General features: G+C 51.8%; 4 protein-coding genes across 4 annotated transcripts in view; 2 read left to right on the top strand and 2 right to left on the bottom strand.

The window, feature by feature from the left end:
* Window positions 1–18073, top strand: part of TSPEAR (thrombospondin type laminin G domain and EAR repeats) — a 115211-nt gene that overhangs the window by 29474 nt on the left and 67664 nt on the right. The window lies entirely within an intron of this gene.
* LOC117013839 (keratin-associated protein 10-3-like) lies at window positions 1011–1754 on the bottom strand. Its single transcript, XM_033091353.1, has one exon. The coding sequence runs from the start codon at window positions 1752–1754 to the stop codon at window positions 1011–1013; it is 744 nt and encodes a 247-aa protein (XP_032947244.1).
* On the top strand, window positions 3233–3697 carry LOC117013867 (cytochrome c oxidase subunit 7A2, mitochondrial). Its single transcript, XM_033091401.1, has one exon. It carries the CDS (start codon window positions 3287–3289, stop codon window positions 3536–3538), a length of 252 nt encoding a protein of 83 aa, XP_032947292.1. The 5' UTR covers window positions 3233–3286; the 3' UTR covers window positions 3539–3697.
* On the bottom strand, window positions 7810–8457 carry LOC117013848 (keratin-associated protein 10-12-like). Its single transcript, XM_033091364.1, has one exon. The coding sequence runs from the start codon at window positions 8455–8457 to the stop codon at window positions 7810–7812; it is 648 nt and encodes a 215-aa protein (XP_032947255.1).

The following is an 18073-nucleotide window of genomic DNA, read 5'->3' as shown; positions in this document are numbered from 1 at the left end:
TCTGCTCCCACGGTCCTCCTTGGTCCATTCCTGGTGAGGGGATAAAGGATAAGGAGGGCACACAGTGCTGCCTGGTCAGTCTGACTGGTGTCTGCTTGACTCTAATACTAGTGGTCCACTGAGACTGCAGGCTCATCCTCCTCGTAGCCCCGAGGGTTTGTTCACAAGGTATCTTTCTGCTCTGTGCCTCCTTGGTCAGACCTTGAAAGCTTGAGTGGAACGAGTGATGTCTGAACCAACCTTTGTGCCCTGTTAGGGCCCCTGTGCCCTGACCAGCACGCCTCTATGCGGGCCCCCCTCTCCCAGGGAAGGCAGCGTGGTGCCAGGTACTGGACTCTCAGATTCTGACCAACAGGGTTTCTGCTGCTCCCCGATTCACCTTTGACCTGGACAGGCAGGGGACAGGCAGGGGACAGGCAGGGGACAGGCGCAGGCAGGAGCCCCAGTCCACTAAGCGTCCAAGCCTCCGGCGCCCACACCGCCTGCTGGGCCCCGCCTCGGAGGCTGTGCACTCGGGGAGGCTGGGCAGCTGCCTGGGAAGGGGACGAGTGTGCAGATCTTGTCGTCACTCGGCTGCTGGGAACTTGGATTTGAGAATGTGTCTCTGCCGTCTGGTTTGTATCAGACGGAGCAGCACAGCCCAGACTTGGAGTGGTCGTGGGGCTCGGGCGGAGGAGAAGACAAACGCGCATCGTATTTCCCAACACAAACATTTTATTGATTATGGCCTTTATTGATTATTGATTATGGCCTTTGTCACATGGAATGCAAGCAACCGTCCTGCAGAGGAGGCCCCCGCGGGCCCCAAGTCCCCCAGCCCTGGTGAGGGATTTGTGAGTCGTGTCTTCTCAGGAGCCACAGGTGCCATGTTCAGCCCGCGTTAGGCAGCAGGTGTGCATCCACCTGTGGGGCGGGACGTCCTGGCACCTGCAGAGGGTTCCAGGGGCTCCTGAGAGAGGAGGGCTGGGCTCGGGAGCAAGGACAGCAGCTCAAGAGGCACATCGAGCTGGTCAGCAGCAGGACTTCTGGGCCGAGGTGGGGACGCAGCAGGCCGGGCGGGAGCACAGGGGGCGGCAGATGACAGACATGCAGGAGGTGGGGCGGCAGCAGCTGGGCTGGCAGGAGGAAGCGGGGACACAGCAGGAGGAGATGGGCACGCAGCTGGCGGGCCTGCACACGGGGCGGCAGATGAGGGACACGCAGGAGGTGGGTCTGCAGCAGGACGAGGGGCAGGGGGCGGCCCCAGAGCAGACGGGTGTGCAACAGAGGGGCTTGCAGCAGATGGGTGTGCAACAGGCGGGCTTGCAGCAGATGGGTGTGCAACAGGCGGGCTTACAGCAGATGGGTGTGCAACAGGCCTGCTGGCAGGGGGAGGAGGTGCAGCAGGAGGGCTGGCAGCTAGACTGTTGGCAGCATGAGGGCGGACAGGAGCTGGTGTAGACTGTTTGGCAGGGGCTGGGCCCACAGGCCGCCTGGCAGCAGGGGCTGGATACACAGCTCACTGGGGCACAGATGAGGGTCAGGCAGGGGGGCTGGAAGCAGCTGGGGACACAGCAGGAGGACTGACAGCATCTGGGGACACAGCAGAGGGGCTGGCAGCAGCTGGGGACGCAGCAGGGAGGCTCGCAGCAGCTCTCTGGGCAGTCGTCCACCTGCCAGGAGGAGTCCATGCAAGAGTCACAGGAACCAGGCAGGCAGACGCAGCTGCCATAGCTCAGGTTGCTGGAGCAGACGGACAAGGTGGACGCGGCCATGGTGGGCGGTGGGTGGGAGGTGAGCTGGGAGGAAGGTGTGAGTGTGAGTGTGAGTGAGTGTGTGAGTGTGAGGTGCTCGGCTGTCGGCTTTTATACCCCTCCCGGTTTGTGTGTTGTCCCAGAAGGAGGCTCCCCACGCCCTCCCTTCCTCATTGGTGTTTAGAGCCTGTTGCAGCAGGACCCTTATTAGTGCTGGTTTATTTTCTATAATTAGTTTTTCCTCATTAAACTTGTGACTGTTTCAAGATGTATATCCCATCTCTGCTTTGTTTGGCTCCAGAAAACTTTGAGGTAAGATTATGTCGAGTTGAGTTTTAGCTGTGAACTCTCCACAGTGATGGATTCTGGTTCTACCTCTTCTGTGTTTGTAGTGTTTTAACATGTTTTCTCCATTTAAACACTTAAATGTAAGTATACGGTGCAACTTGCTCACCTTATGAAATACAACTGGTACAGAGGGTTGGATCCTAGAAAGCTGAGTGCCCTCCCCTTCAAATCGCCTTTGCCTCTGGGAGGAGAACACTCAGAGTTTCGATGTCCTGCCAACTAGCTCTCTCTTCCCGCCTTCCACTTTCCTCCACACTGCACTAAGGTGGCTCCTTTGTCATATTTCAAGCTGTACTCTGGATTTTTTCCATTTTCATTTTGCCATGGTAAATGATCAAAGACTTTGTCATACATGTTGGTGGACTTCACATTTTAAGATTTCTTGTATATCTGAAAATGTATCAAGTTACTTTCATACTTTGTGATAGTTCAGCTGGGTACTGAATTCTGGTTTTAAATAATTGTTTCCTCACAACTTGGAAGACAGATTCATTTTGTTGTAGTGCCCACTATTCCTGATGAAAATGAAGCTGTCATTTCTTTATAGGTTATCTTTTTTTTTTTTTTAACTTTCCAAGAGCTTTTGATTTTCTTTTTATTTTTGTTCTAAAACATCATGTTTTGCTTTCTAGGAGTGTGTATTACTTTACGTTCTGTGAAAAGCTCACTGAGCCTGTCAGTGTAAGACTTCTCACTAGAAATGCTTTTGTTCTATTTAAAAATGATTTCATCTTCCTTGTCTTATGCTTTTGTGACTCCTGGAGCCTGCCTTCATATCTCTCAATTTTTCTGTCATTTTTCCTTACGTTTATCATTTGCTCTGTTATCTAGGAGACTTTCTTGATTTTGTCTTTCAGATCACATTTCAGTCTTTCGCCATTTCTAGTGTATTATTTGGCCTTTGCATTGACTTTTTCCTTAGTTTTTTATTTTCAAATATTATTATTTGATTATTTGTTTTTTGTAGCAGCTTGATTTCATCTTGAGATATGAGTGAGATGTGTTCCCCCATAACTTGGACAATGTCAGCGTGTGTTTTTCAAAGCTTTCCACCATTCCTTAAGTGATCTGTTTCACTGGATGTCAGATAAGCTGCTCCTTGGGGTCAGTCATCTGATTTTTTAAATAAAAGAATAAGCTGTTTTGGGCGATTTTCGTTCTCCAGTGATCAGTTGTCGCGGTTGGTGGGCAGTAACTGAGTCAATATGCTGCGGAATCTGCTGGCTCTTCGTCAGATTACCCAGAGGACCATAAGTACTGCTTCACGCAGGCAGATTGAAAATAAAGTTCCAGAGAAACAAAAGCTATTTCAGGAGGATAATGGAATTCCAGTGCATCTGAAGGGTGGGGTAGCTGATGCCCTCCTGTACAGAGCTACCATGTTTCTTACAGTTGGCGGAACAGCATATGCCATATATCAACTGGCTATGGCTTCACTTCCCAAGAAGCAGGATTGACTTCAGTTCATCCTCCCAGCAATTAGCTGGTTCAATTTCATTCAGTTCTCTGTGGACCAGTAAGATGATAAATAAGAGTTCTTCTTTGGGGATCAATATTTATTGACTTGTAGTAACTGCCACCAATAAAGCAGTCTGTACCATGAAAAAAAAAAAAAAGAATAAGCTGTTTTATTCTTGTGCTTTGGGGTCCTGCTCCAGTTTATACACTGATCTGTTTCCCTCTGCTTCTCTTTTCTGCAGACATGTCCTGGTGACCCTGCTTCTTATTATGCTGTTCGATTTAGTTTTCCTTATACCTTTAAAATATCCTTTCAGAGAGAACCATGTGGCCACTCCACTTTCCAGAGCTGAAGACTTGAGTGTTGCTTTCGGGAAATGATGGCGATATTCGTGACAAGTGTAGGATGACATGACACCACGTGCTGTGCCACTAGACATGTCCCGTCACAGGCTGAGTCCTTTCCAAAGGCAACCACTGTGCGAGTGCCCCTCAGGGACCCACTTGTACAGACGCAAAAATGCTGCCAGAGTGCAGTGTCCTGTGAAACAGGACAGTGATAGCGGGAAACCTGAGAATCCAGGGTCTGGCGTTTCTCTCTTGGCCATAAGGGGCTCTGCTTTGTCACGGCCCCTTGTCCCCCAGGCCAGCTCTGGATTTTGTGGGTGGAGCTGGGGAGGGACTGTGGGTTTGAAACGGGGGGGATTTGGGAAGGCTGACGCTGGCTTCTAGGACAGGCATAATGGTTGCCTCTAGTCTTCCCACAGCTGCTCTGGGGTCCAGCTTAATGGGCATTAGGACACTCTTCATGTTCTGTTTCTCATTTGTGACCCACACCCTTCTGTGTAACAACCCTCTCCTGGGCCTGTGGAATACGTGTGTCATGGCCAAGGAGTCTTCCAACTGTCATTGCTTTAAGCACAAGCCTTCCAGGGGCCGGGCTGACGTGACCCAGGTCTGGCCCAGCCCTTACAGAGATGGGCTCCTGGATCAGGGTGCCGGGGGCTGGAGCTGGCAGGGCAGGTCCAGTGGGAGATGAGCCGATGTTTGAAAACAGGAAACAGAAGGTTGGGCATCTGAGTGAGAGCAGCCGTGTAATGACTTCCTGGTCCTGGCTGGGCCAGCAGGGTGGTGGGGGGCAGGGGTGCCAGGAGGGGCGAGCGTCTGGGAAGCGGTGTGGTGCGCTTTCCTTTTATTCCGCTCTTCAGGCACCGACCAGGATGCCGAGCACTGGGTGAGGGCCGGTGGTGGCAAGCCCTCTCGCCTCACTCCTGGAGCTGGCGGAGTGCCGCCTGCAGCCAGGGCCAAGCGGGCGCCTCCGGTTGCACAGCACTTTTCGTTGTGTTGGGGACGCTTCTTTCCATTCCTAGTTTACCAAGAAGTTCGCTTTGTGCCTTTGAGTAAAGAATGAGTTGAACCCTCTGTGTGTTAATGTATGGAGAGCTCTAATGGTTTTTCTGTTGGCATTCATCAGTACAATTAATTATAGCATTTCTAAATTGCATTCTGAGGTATATTCTACTTCATAATGACTTGTTGTTCTTTTCCTGTAGTTCCATGTTAAATTTACTAACACTTTATTAGACTCTCCTACTTCACATTTTTAAATGAGGTTCGTCTACAGTCTTCTCCTCTCTCTCTCTCTCTCTCTCTCTCTCTCTCTCTCTCTCTCTCTCTCTCTCTCTCGTTGTTGGTTTGGCATCAGGGTTTTGCCAACCTTCTTAGATAAACCCAGAAACCTTCTGGCTTATTCTAAGCTCTGGAATGTTTTAAATATAAGAAAAAGCTCTGTGCTGAAGACTGATGGTACATAACTTTAAAACTTCCCAAGTCTGCGCCTTTTGAACAATTATATCTTTACATTTATCTTCACTTTTTCCTATATTTGTATTGAAATTTTCATTTTGTTAACGTAGTTACATTTTTTTAGAACATGGTATATTTCACTGGTATTTCTGAACTGGAAATGGAACGGTGCTTTTTGTTTCTAACAGGTGTACTAAGATATAATTCATGTGGCACAAAGGTCACCACTTAAAATGCCCAATTCATGGTTTTTAGTGTATTCACAGAGTTATGCAGCTGTCACCATAATTTTATTTTAGAACGTCTCCCCCAAACCCCATACCATTAGCATCACCCCCATTTTCCCTCCCCCAGCTCTGGCAACCCCTCATCGGTCTCTGGGGAGTCTCTTGTTCTGGACGTTCCTGTGGGCGGAATCATGTAACGTGTGGTCTTGTGCATCTTCTGTCACTCGTCATGAGTCCTCCAGGACCACCCACATTGCAGGCTGTCACAGCGTCACACCTGTTCATGGCTGAGTCACCCCGCGGTGTGGCTGGCGCACAGCACAGGGTCTCTGCGTTCTTCAGCGGGTTGACATTTGGGCTGCTTTGCCACTGTCCAGTTGTGTGACCAGAGCTGCCGTGAACACTGGGGAAGGAGTTTCTGTTTGAACAGTGGTTCCTTGTTGGCATTTGCCCAGACGCGGACCTGCCGGGTCCTACTGTGGCTCCAGCATTTGGAGGAGTTGTTTGCCAGGGCCCCGGCACCGGCCCGATGTTCTGAGCCAGCGGAGGAGACGCGTTGGGGCCCTCAGGGCAGCTCCCACGTCCCGGCCGGCGCTCCCGGGACCCAGGGCAGGCGGCGCTTGTCTGTCTTTGGTGACGGTGTGCAGGCACGGAGTGAGTCCTGGGCCCTGCACTGCCATCCATTCTGGCCCTGCAGTGGCAGAGAACCCAGGGCATGGCCTCAGGCCCACTGTGCCAGAACCGCTGGCAGAGTACGAAGGTGCCTGAGCCCCAGAACCCAGATTTGGGCCCGGCAGCCACCCTAGAACCACAACAAGAAAGACAACATTTCTGTGCTTGGGACCGTCATTGTGTCCCTTTGGAAGGACGTGGCTTTGCTTCCAAGAAGATGGACAAGTTTGTGTCAGGTTGGTTTCTGGCTCGGGGTGGAGAGGGAGGACTGCTGCCTGTCCTGGGGGGAGGGGGTCTGCTTCAGGGAGGAGTGAGGGAGATGGCTGTTCTGACTGCGCCAGCACAGAGGGGTGGCACTGTGGTGGGAGCGGCTGGACCAGGTCTGCCTGCTGTCTGCGCCTGGCGGTGTGGCTGGTTGTGTGGGTCCATTTAGTAGTGGGGTGGGCTGGGGTTCAGGGTCTCGGATGGACACAGCTGCCCTACAGAAAGAGCCCAGGCTGGAGGGCAGCAGGCAGAAGCCAAGGGCCATTCAGAAGAGGCCTGGGGGACCTGAGAGTGTGGGAGGTACGTGTGAGCCCACATATGTGGGGCTCAGATGTCAGGGGGTCCAGTCCAGTGAGAGTGGGACAGGGCTCGGGGACAGGGGGAAATAGGGGTGTCAGATGGGAGCTCAGAGTCCAGGAACGTGGTTCAGGAGGCAACCATGATCTTTAGGGGAGTCTGCCCAATCTTTAGGGGAGTCTGCCCAGTTAGACAGTACTGTTAGGCTCATCTCATTTATATCCTCGTGGCCATGCCTGAGAAAGGGTCAGGAAGCACCCAAGGCTGCTGGGTTCTCCCTCCTGGGCCGGGGCGTTCTCCTCGTGTCTCACTGGCAGGGGTCCGGGGCAAGTTGGAGGAAAGGCCACCTTGCCAGGCTGCCAGAAGCGCATGCGGTCCTTGGGCTGGTCTCCTGGGGGTAACCAGGTGGGTGAGACCTCTGGGTGTGGTGCCGGGCACAGACATGCAGCCTGGGCCTAGGGGCGGCCACCAAGCTGCGAAGGCGAGTGTGGCTCCAGGCCCACGGCTGCTGGCGGGGTCCATTGTGTCCCATGTGCCCTGGCTTTGATTCCAGAGGCAGCTTCACTGAGATGGGCCTGGGGACTACGTGGTGGGGCTTGGGTCCCACAGGGCTGCAAGTGGCCTGGCTTGAGGGGCTGACAGAGGCCAGCACCAGGTGCCCTGTCATTCTGTCCCCAATGTGTCCACACACAAACAGAAGGTCAGAGTGAGGCAGCTGTGGCTTTATTAGGACTGAGAGATGATGTCACTGCTGGGATGGGAGCAGCCTGCTGAGGCCACAGGACCCACCCTGGGGCCCAGGGGCAGGACTGGAGCTACAGGGGCATCTGTGCTGCCAGCATTGGGAGGACGAGGTGAGCATCCAGGTCCCTGAACCCTGCAGAGGCCAAGCCAGGGGGAGGGCTCGTCCCGTCCCCTGTGGCTGGGAAAGCCAGAGGGTGTGTAGCTGCCTAGAAAGTCAGCTACCTGCTGGGGAAAGGACGGTGGATGAGGTCTAGGAAGGGTCAGCAGCAGGACTTCTGGGCCGAGGCGGGGATGCAGCAGGTCGGGCGGGAGCACAGGGGGCGGCAGATGACAGACATGCAGGAGGTGGGGCGGCAGCAGCTGGGCTGGCAGGAGGAGGCGGGGGCACAGCAGGAGGAGATGGGCACGCAGCTGGCGGGCCTGCACACGGGGCGGCAGATGAGGGACACGCAGGAGGAGGGTCTGCAGCAGGACGAGGGGCAGGGGGCGGCCCCAGAGCAGACGGGTGTGCAACAGAGGGGCCTGCAGCAGATGGGTGTGCAACAGGCGGGCTTACAGCAGATGGGTGTGCAACACACAGGCTTGCAGCAGACAGGTGTGCAACAGATGGACACACAGCAAGACTGCTGGCTGGGGGAGCAGGTGCAGCAGGAGGGCTGGCGACAGCTGGGAACAAAGCAGGAGGGCTGGCAGCAGCTGGGGACACAGCAAGAGGGCTGGCAGCAGCTGGGGACACAGCAGGAGGGCTGGCAGCAGCTGGGGACACAGCAGGAGGGCTGGCAGCAGCTCTCTGGGCAGTCGTCCACCTGCCAGGAGGAGTCAGTGCAAGAGTCACAGGAACCGGGCAAGCAGACGCGGCCGCCGTAGCTCAGGTCGCTGGAGCAGACGGACAGGGTGGACGCGGCCATGGTGGGCGATGGTGGGAGGTGAGCTGGGAGGAGGGTGTGAGTGTGAGTGAGTTGAGTGTGAGGTGCTGCTGTTGGCTTTTATACCCACCTGGTGTTTGTTTCCCAACAGGAAGCTGTCGTGCTCTCCCTTCCTTGTTTGTGTTTGGAACCCAGCGTACTCTTGTTAATGACTGTTCTGTGCTTAGTTCTATGAGATGCTGCATAGTTCTAAACCCCCTCGTGTGTCCTGGTCTGTTGACGCATCCTAAGCTGCCTTTGGTCTGTAGAGTTGAGGTAGAAAGAGCGTGTGTGTCTGCAGATAGCTTGTCCTGGGTCTGCGTTGGCCGGACAAGAAATCCATGTCTCCTAATCCAGCTGCTCTTTTGCTGACACCTGGGATGTGTCCTGTGCACACCTGGGGACTGTGCTTGTTAGGGTGTCATGACTTGCCTACTACCAAGCTGGAAAAACCAGGGTCATTTCTCTGTGTCCCCGGCACACCCCCTGTGCAGGGACTTCCCTGGGACAGGTGGAAGCAGGTGAAGGTGGGTAGTGTGGTGGCAGCACCGCCACGTCCCTGGCTGGGCTGTGCACACACGCTGTCCACCCGACCGCTTGGTGAGGCCACAGAGCCCGCGCCCGTCCACAACCTCGCATCCTGTCTGCATTTACCCCGACCCAGTCTCCTGCCTGCACAGAGCACAGGCACCACAGAAAGGCTTCCACACGGGAAGCAAGGATCGCTGTGTTTCCTCTTGATTATGAACAGAAAATTTCCTTGGGGCACCCAGGCCAGAAAGCAGAAAGTCATCCAGCTTCTTTCTTTTGCAAATACTATCAAGGGGCCACCAAGCTTTTTTTGGGTCTCTCTGCTGAATAGGTTTCAAACCGTCTTTAGTCCTTTCACCTTCCAAACAGGAGTGTATTCTCTGTGCAGCAAATCCTCTCTCGGGCTGGAACTGGCCCCAGGCTCAGGACTGCAGACACAAACCAGGGGCAGCTGGGGAGCCCTGCCGGCCTGGAGAGGTGGGCTCTTGGCACCCTTATGTTGGTGATGACCCGGCACAGCACAGAATGCACGAGGCCCAGAGGACTGGCACCTAACACGGTAGGAAGGCTCGAGGTGGGGCCGTTTGGGGTGTGATGCCCCCTGAGTCTGGGCACTCACATTCTCACTCGCCTGCCACTCTGTTTCTAACAGTGGATCTCCACCCAGGCTTCTCAACTCCTAGGAAATGTATGAAAAGCAAGAAAGGCAGTTAGGAATTCAATTAAATTGAGGGCTGAGTTGTCTTTTTTTAATATTTTGAGTTATAAAAGTAATGTTGATTTGAGCCTGGCCTTCTGTGCTGAGCTCCAGGCCCTTCCAGAGGTATAGGAAGTGATCATATAGGCTAGAAGTGCAAGAGCAAGAGAGACAGTGAGAGAGAGAGAGAACAGAACAGATGTATGCTTCCATGCGTGACAAGGTGGTTTGTGCCAGACATATACTCCTGATGAGAATAATTTGAAAAGCTGGATAAAACACAAAAACATCCATTTAAAGCTTTTGAAAGTGAAACTAAGAATCGAGGAGCAAACGTTCTGGACATGCAGGGATTTCGGAGTGGTGAGCCAACACTCTTCAAATGGCTTTTCCTTTAAGTGCCACTGATGAATCTTGCTGTGGGATGTAAGGAGGAGAAACGGCAGAGGCTAAAACTGAGACGTAGAGAAGTCAACAGACCTTCTGGAAATTTCATGGAGTTGGAGAAAATTACATGGGAATTTGTGACTGCAGAGGCAGCAGGGACTCAAGGGGACAGGGTCCCAAACAGATGAGAGGCACCAAGAAGAGCTCTAGAATTGGAGCTTGGACCCTCAAGGCATTTTTCAAATTTTCATGCTACACAGGAAAGAAAATGAATAGAAAGCCACTAAAAATCCAAGCAGTGCTTTTGCAATCTCATTACCGAGGAGACATAACCCAGAGTTACGACTAGCCAAGGAAGAGTAGCTTTCAGCTGGAACCCCTGAGGAGCTAAATCCTAAGTGGGGAAAACCAGACGTAGACAAAAGCTTCCAGAGACTGCCTCCCGGCTTCACATCAATAAGAGTCCTCTGTGCCCACTTGGCTGTCTGGTGGAGGGTGAGGGGAAACTCTGGAAGAAGAGAAACTCACTTGGAGCTGCTAGAATGTTTCATATACAGCATCAAATATTCAATCAAGAATTAGCCTTGACAAGAAATAGGACCAAGAGACAAAATAGACAACAGAAACAGACCCAGAGGTGACACCGTGTTGGAGTTTTCAGGCAGTTTTAAAGTAATCGTGATGAATATGCTCAAGGAAATAGATGTAACGATGGAGAGTTTGATCATAAATCTGAAATATATAAAAAGAAACAAGTAGAGATTCTAGAACTGAAAAAAAAGTAATGGTGGTATTTATGAACTGACAAGTGGGTTAATAGTAGAATGGACAGCAGAGAAGGGATCAGTGACCTGGAAGCTGTGAAGCATCTAAGATGGGCTGGTGAGGGGAAACGTGGCAAAACGTGGTGAAGAGATTTCACACCATTTGTTGTTGTTGTTGTTCACTGGAGTCTCATATGGGAGGAAAGAGAGAATGAGGGAATGTTTGGAGAGAGAATGATAAAGAATATTCCAAAACTAAGACTCAAGCTACAAATTGAAGAAATGCTACAAACCTTAAGAGAATAACTTCTAGTGAAGCCACACCTAGGCACATGCTAATGAAACCGATGAAAACCCCAAATAAAGACCAATTGTTGAAAACAATCAGAGGAAAAAGAAACATTTAAGTTCAAAGTTGCAGCAATCAGATTTATAGTAGATTCCCCACAGAAATGAGGAAGGAGGAGGTAATGGGTGGTGTCTTTAAGGGGCTGACAAAATTCTGTCAGCATTCTGTTCCTTGCAGGTGGTCAGACTGAGGGCCTCAGTTTCTTGCTGGATGTTGAGTGGAGGCCGCCCTCATTTCTTGCCACGTGGCCTCTCCATGGGCAGCTCAGAGGGGACAGCTGGCTGCTCACAGCCAGTACAGGAGAGAGTCTCGCCCCCAAGACCAGCATACGGTCTTATGTAATGTGACCATGTACTTCCTGTCACCCCCATTGATTCTTTGTGGCTAAAGCATGTCATGAGTTCTGACCACATGTGGGGGACAGAGGCCACATGGTACATGGACACTAGTGTTTTACTCCAAACTTAGAATAGCCTTTCCCTCTCTGAGATTGTTTTTGTCTCCTTTTCCATCAATTATTGAGAGGGATGTATTAATATCCCCAACTATCATTTCACCTTTCTCTATTTCTGCTTTTAGTTCTGTCAAATTTTTCACTTCTGTGTTTTAGTGTATGTTATTGGGTACATACATTTAGAATTGTTACAGCTTCCTAGCTGGCCCTTTTAGCTTTATGAAATGTCTTGATCTCAAATAATTCTTCTTGCTTTAAAATGTACTTTTATCAGGTAATAAGCCACACCAGCTTTTTAAAGTTGGTGTTTGCATGATGTATCCTTTTCCATCTTTTTACTTCCAACCTTTATGTGCCCTTATATTTGGGATCGCGGTCTGGAAGTAGCAGACAGGTTTTCTTTTTTTAAAAATCCAAACTAACAATCTTTATTTATAAATTGGCATATTTAATACTTTAGGTTTAATTATTGATGATTGGGTTTCTATCTACTATCTGGTTATGTTTTTTATTTGTCCCAACCTGCTTTTTTACATTGTTTCCTGACTACTGATTCATCAAGTATTTTTATTATTCCTTTCCCTTTTGTAGTCATGGTTAATTATCCGTGGTATGTGCCATCCTTTCAGTGGTGACCTAGAGATTCAAGTGGACACTGGTTCTCTCAGCAGCTCCGAAGCAACGCCAAGGCCTCGGACACTCGACGTCCCCTTGCCCTCTTCACCCTTTACCGTTAATGCTGTCGTACATTTCATTTCTCTGTATAGTTTCGATCCCATCAGGAACTTTAAATACGTCACCACAATATTGTGAAGGTCATGTAGGACAGTTTTCACTCCCACTTGTCCTCTTACTGATCCTTTGAAGTTCTCCTCTCTCTTGCTGTGTTCCTGTCCTCCGGTCCTCCTGCCTGAAACGTCCCTTCAGCATTTCCTTCAAAGTGGGTCTTCCAGTGGTGCATTTGCTCGGTTTCTCTTTGTCTGGCGGTGTTGTTTGACATCCACGTTTTTGTGGTGTCCTTGCAGGGTAAGAGACTCAGGTCTGTACTGCTGCTCTGTCAGCCCCTTCAGGCACCATCCATCACCTCCCTCCTTTCCCAGGTGACACCTTGCGGTGCAGCCCCACACAGACCCAGTGCAGCTCCTGAGCCCCAGAGACGGTGACACAACTCACGGGCATTGTTTTAAGCCACTGAGCTCGTGGTTGTTTGTTACGCAGCAAAAGAAAACGAGCACACAGACCAGTGTGGGATTCTATGCAGCTGTAAATGAGAAGGAAAAATATTTTCACAGGAATGAATCCACATTATAGTCAGTTTTGTTTTTTTAAACCATAGTGGGCAACATATGATATAATTAGTATTTTAAAAACTCATACACAAAGACATTAGATGTGTATCTGTATAGACAGATGGATGATATTAGGTTGGTGCAAAAGTAATTGTGGTTCAAAAGGTTAAAAGTAAATGCAAAAACTGCAATTGCTTTTGCACCAACCTAATAAATGGAGAGAGACGCAGGCAGTCCTCATGAGTCCCGGGTTCCCCATTGATGAATTCACCTACTCACTAAAATCACTTGTAACCCAAATCATACTTGTAGGGCCTGCAAGCTCATCTGCGGGCTTGTGCAGCATGCCCCAAAACTTGAGCCCCCCTACGGTGCATGGTCCCAGCTGGGACAAAGAGACACCGCCCCCTTCTTTCAGCTGTATCCTTCCCAGGTGTCTTCAGTGCCACATTTTTCACATTGTGGGGCTGTGTGCTTGCGAGCTGGCTGGTTAACGCGCCCTCAGCATACAGCTGCACTGCTGTCTGGTGTTCCGGAGGCCGGGATGTCCTCACGGAGAAAACACGGATCACAGAAGCCTCGTTCGGGCGAGCTTGCAGTGCAGTTGATTGTACTCCGATGTTAAGGAAGACGTATGATAAGCAAGATGCCTTTAAACAGACGCACATCAAACAAGGTCACGTGTTGATCGGCTGATGAAAATACTGCACCCAGAGGCTCACAGGAACCCACCCCTGTGTTTCCCCAGGAGTCATGGTTCAGCGTTTGCTAATTCAGTGTCTGTGGAGACTTTATGGGAGATAATAATGACTGCTGCAAATAATGACAATGGCCTGTGTGTGTGTGTGTGTGTGTGTGTGTGTGTGGAGAGGGAGAGGCAGAGGGAGAAGATAAGGCGTGGGAGTCTCCGTTCCGGGGCGGGGCTGTGCGTGTGGCACACGGAGGGAGGCATCTTTTTGTTGTGTTCTGTGGCCAAGTGCTACGTGGTGACCCTGTAGGTTTTCCAAAAAGTCCCCTTTTGTCGCTGAGAGGTCCTGTTGTGAACGGATGCTGGATTTCACGAAATGCTTTTTATGTATGAGTATCATATAGTTTTCTCTTTAAATGTGTTGATATGGTGAATTACATTAATTGATTTTTAAGACTTCATTTTGGAAATAGCTATGGATTCATGGGAAATTACAAAGCTGGGGCAGAGCTGCTGTGTACCTGCATTCACTGATGTTTGAATGCTGAAGCAGTGTCGGACTCCTGGGCAAAGCACGTCGCTGTGATGTCTGCTCCTTTTTATATGTTGCTGGGTTTGATTCACTACTATTTTACCCAGGGTTTTCGTGCCTCTATTCATGAGGGGGTTGGTCTGTGGTTGTTGTTTCTTTGTGTGTGTAACGTTTTGGTTCTGGTAGTGCTGCCCTCATGAAAAGAGTTGGCGTTTTGTCTTCTTTAAATGATTGGCAGGATTTTCTAAGAAACTGGAGTTCTCTTCAATGGATACAGGACATCCCTGGGATCTGCTGCTTCTCGGACGAGTTTCTGTGTCATGTGCCACTCAGGGAGTGCGTCCACTTCACCTAAGGGCTAAGTGAACAGGCCTGATGTGTGGAGAGCTCCCTCGTTCTCCTTTTAATTTCTGAAAGTGTTTAGTGATAGTCCCTATTTTTGCCTGGTATTGACAAATTGATTTTCCTCATATTTCTGCAGTCAGTCTGGCTAGAAGTTTATCATTTGATCTATCTCAAAGAACCAGCTTTGATCTCACTGACTTTTGCTTTTGTTTTCAGTGCTGATTTCTGCTTTCGTCCTTTTGCTGTGTGCTGTGGTTTCATTTGCTCTTTTCCAGGTTCCTTCGGTCGCAGCTTCGATGGCTGATTGGACACCTTCCTTCTTTTCTAGCAGGAGCTCTCACTGCTATAAGCCCCCCACCTGTAGCGATGTCCCCAAGGCCTTCTGTGCCCACAGTCTTGGTCTGTAACCTGAGGCTTTGGCCACGCCGACCTCCTGGCTCCTCTGGCTCTGATTGCATAATTCCTGGACTCGTCCCACGGTTTCAGGCTAATAGAGCTGACGGGTTGGGCGTTCACGTGCTGAAGCCCTGCGTGCTGAGCGTGTGGGCTTCCACACCACAGCCGGAGGCCCTCAAAGGGGGCTTCGACGCTGTCCAGTGTTCACTCGCCAGGAGGACAGGTGGTAGGGAGCATGCAAACCGGCTGGATTGCAGGGGAAATCACGCCTGGCAGGCGAGAACACTGTTCTCATCACAAAGATCCCCTGTGGGCAAGGGCCACCCCTTTCTCTTGGCCTCTCCCACCTCTCAGCTCCTGGCAGAGATGAGCCCAGGAGGAGGCTTTTCGTATCATTGGAGACAGTTCTGTGGGTGGCACCTGGAGGGCCACTGAGCCTCCTGTCTGAAAAGGCTCCCATCAGCCCCTCGGCCGGTGCCAGCCCTGCGAGATGTGTGCACCATCTCCTGAATGTCCCTGTGCCCCTGAGGCCAAGCAGTCGCTCTACCTGAGGGACAGCATTTGAGAAAGGCGGAAAGGAAGGTTCTGGTTGTGAGCAGGCAAGCATGAGATCAGCACACGGGGGTGTTTCCAGGCTCCGTGTGTGGACTTTTCTGCATCAGCTGGTCAAGGCACCCCATGCCCTGGAGAGAGACGCGTAAATGTTCGGGATTGAAACGCACTGACCTGTGTTAAGGACCCAGCCGTGCTGGTCCGGGGAGCGCTCTGTCCTGCATTTGCTGGGCTTTTGTTGGTGTCATTATTTCAGGGCCTCCCTGTAGCTTCAGATCACACTGTCTCTGACTTTCCAGGCTGCGGACAGAGCGCGGCCCAGGCCCCGGGAGCCCAGTGGCCCAGTCAGAGCCCAGGGCCAGCCTCATTCCCCACCCCTTGACTTCCTTTAAAACAAGAAAGTGGGTCTGGACACAAAGGGGACACGAGTCATTTTCCCATTTGTGCTCTACCTTTCCATTTCTTTCCTAGTTCCTTTTGTAACCAGTATAATAGGAGAAAAATGGTATCTTGTTAGTGCTTTAATTTATATTTCTCTGACTATTGATTTGAGTGTTTCGTTATATGTGTGTGAGCCCTTTGGGTTTCTTTTTTAAGTTGCCTGCTTTTTACTTCCTTTTTTGAGGATTGTTCTTATGTTTTCCTGGTGGGTGTTCAGGGGTTCCCTGTTCCTGCGCCCTGGGTGTGGCAAACACCTCTCAGGTTCTGTCCTTCCCGAGTGCAGAGTCATGTTGGATGGGAGCAGACGTAGCGAGTTCTTCCCAATGGTGTGTGTGTGTTGCGTTTGAGAAGTCCTCTGTAACCCGGGGTCACAGGCAGCCCCCGCTGCCCCTCCCTGATATGACCCTGGACATGCCCCCCCCTCACCCACCCTGGACTTGACGAAGGTGTGTCTGTTCAGGGAGGACTCCAGCTGGAGCTCCGCCCCCACAGAAGCACAGCTTTCCCTTCCCCACCCGTGACCATCTGTCCCTCCCGCGGCTCCTGGGGCACCCCACTGCCTGCCTGCAGGCCTCGCTGAGCTCTGGGGTCTCTTCTCATCATTGCCCCACCTGTCCCTTCTCAGGCCCACACCGCTCTGTTCTGTCACTCTGGCTATAGCGTCGGTCTGAGTGTCGCATCGGGCAACCTTCTAGTACCCCAGCCCAAATCCTTGAAAGAAGCTGCTCCTGCTCCCTGGGCCACAGTTTCAACCAGCAAAATCCAGAGTGAAGAAGACTTTGGTGGCCACTTAGTTCTTTCTCCCTTCCCGCCCCCACGGAGGAACCCCTTCCCAGACACTGTCTGAAGCGTGGCCAGATGTTCACCTGGCTAAGCACCTGGGGCTCACACCTGGGCTTCCACGGGAAGCCATGGGCCCCTCCTGAAAAACCTCGTCTCCATGGGCCTCAGTACAGAGTGTCCCCCAGGAACAAGTCTGGGCATGAGGAGCCTGGCTCCTGACCAAATCCTGTGCATGACGTGTCAGGCCCAGCCACTGGTGGTCACAAAGTCGTTGCCCTCCTGCCACAGCCCAGCTTGGGGCACAGCCAGGGTGCTGCCTTCCTGCCAGCCAAGCTGCGTTCCTCTGGGCCTTGCTGGGGCTTCTCCGACTCTAGCTGGTGCCCAGCCCTTCTCCCTCCCTCCTGCGGGAGGCTTTTGTCCTGGGGCTCCCTCACGTGACCCCGCCGCACCCTTCCGTGGGGCGATGGGTGTCGTGCCTCTCTGGTTTAGCCTCCTGCTTATAATAAGGCAGTAAGTGATTACAGCCTTCCCTGTCCCTTCCTTCTGTCCCCTCCGCTTGGCTGGTTGTCCCCTCTGACACCTGGCAGCTCAGCTCTTTCTCCAGCTCAGCTGGGTCCTGACAGGGTTAGTCAGTACCCCCCCATTTGACAGGTGAGGAAACTGAGGCCCCGAGAGGTGCAGTGAGTTGCAGGTCATGAGGTTTCGTGGGGACCTTACGTGTAGCTTTGAGCCGGCGTATCTGCCTACCACACTCTCTGCTAAACTGTAGGTTCCTGAGGCAACAGCTATTTGTTTCTGAACCTGCCTTTCCACGCTGCCTTGGTGGGGTACAGGAAGGGCCCCCAGATGAGAACGAACTGGCTGAAGCAGGGCTCGGCCACTGCCGCTTGGCTTTGGTGAAGGCTTAGGCAGGTGGGAAGGGCGGCGCTGTGGGTCCGAGGAGGCTGAGGCCAGCTCACTGGGCTCGCAGCGCCTGTGCACTTGGTCAGGAGAGCGTGTCTGGTGAGCTGCAAGATCCTGAGTTGGAAGTGGGGACAAAAGGTAGGGGAGCTGGCGGTCACTGGCCACGTGCATCCTGGCTGGTCTGAGCCGATGGCTGAGAGGCCGTGGGTCAGTTCTCTTGCCCCGCGTGTGTGGTTTCCGTTGTCCAGGGGCACATTTGGGCCCTCAGCATGGACACAGCTGGTGCCCGTGAACGTGTTGAATTCCTTAGAATTCATTTGCAGCACTCCTCACGTGCTTGCGTCTGAACATCCAGCTCCGACTTCGTACACGCGGTCCATCACTCATTCTGCATCCAGTGGGAAATTTTCCAGGAAGATACAAAGCTCAGTCTCTGTTAACCTTGAAACCCTTGTGTGTGTGTGTGTGTGTGTGTGTGTGGACGAGGCAGATTCAGAGACACAGGTGG

Source organism: Rhinolophus ferrumequinum, chromosome 2 (genome assembly GCF_004115265.2).
Source record: "Rhinolophus ferrumequinum isolate MPI-CBG mRhiFer1 chromosome 2, mRhiFer1_v1.p, whole genome shotgun sequence".
Taxonomy (NCBI): Eukaryota; Metazoa; Chordata; class Mammalia; order Chiroptera; family Rhinolophidae; genus Rhinolophus; species Rhinolophus ferrumequinum.
This window is presented reverse-complemented; position numbering and strand designations above follow the sequence as displayed.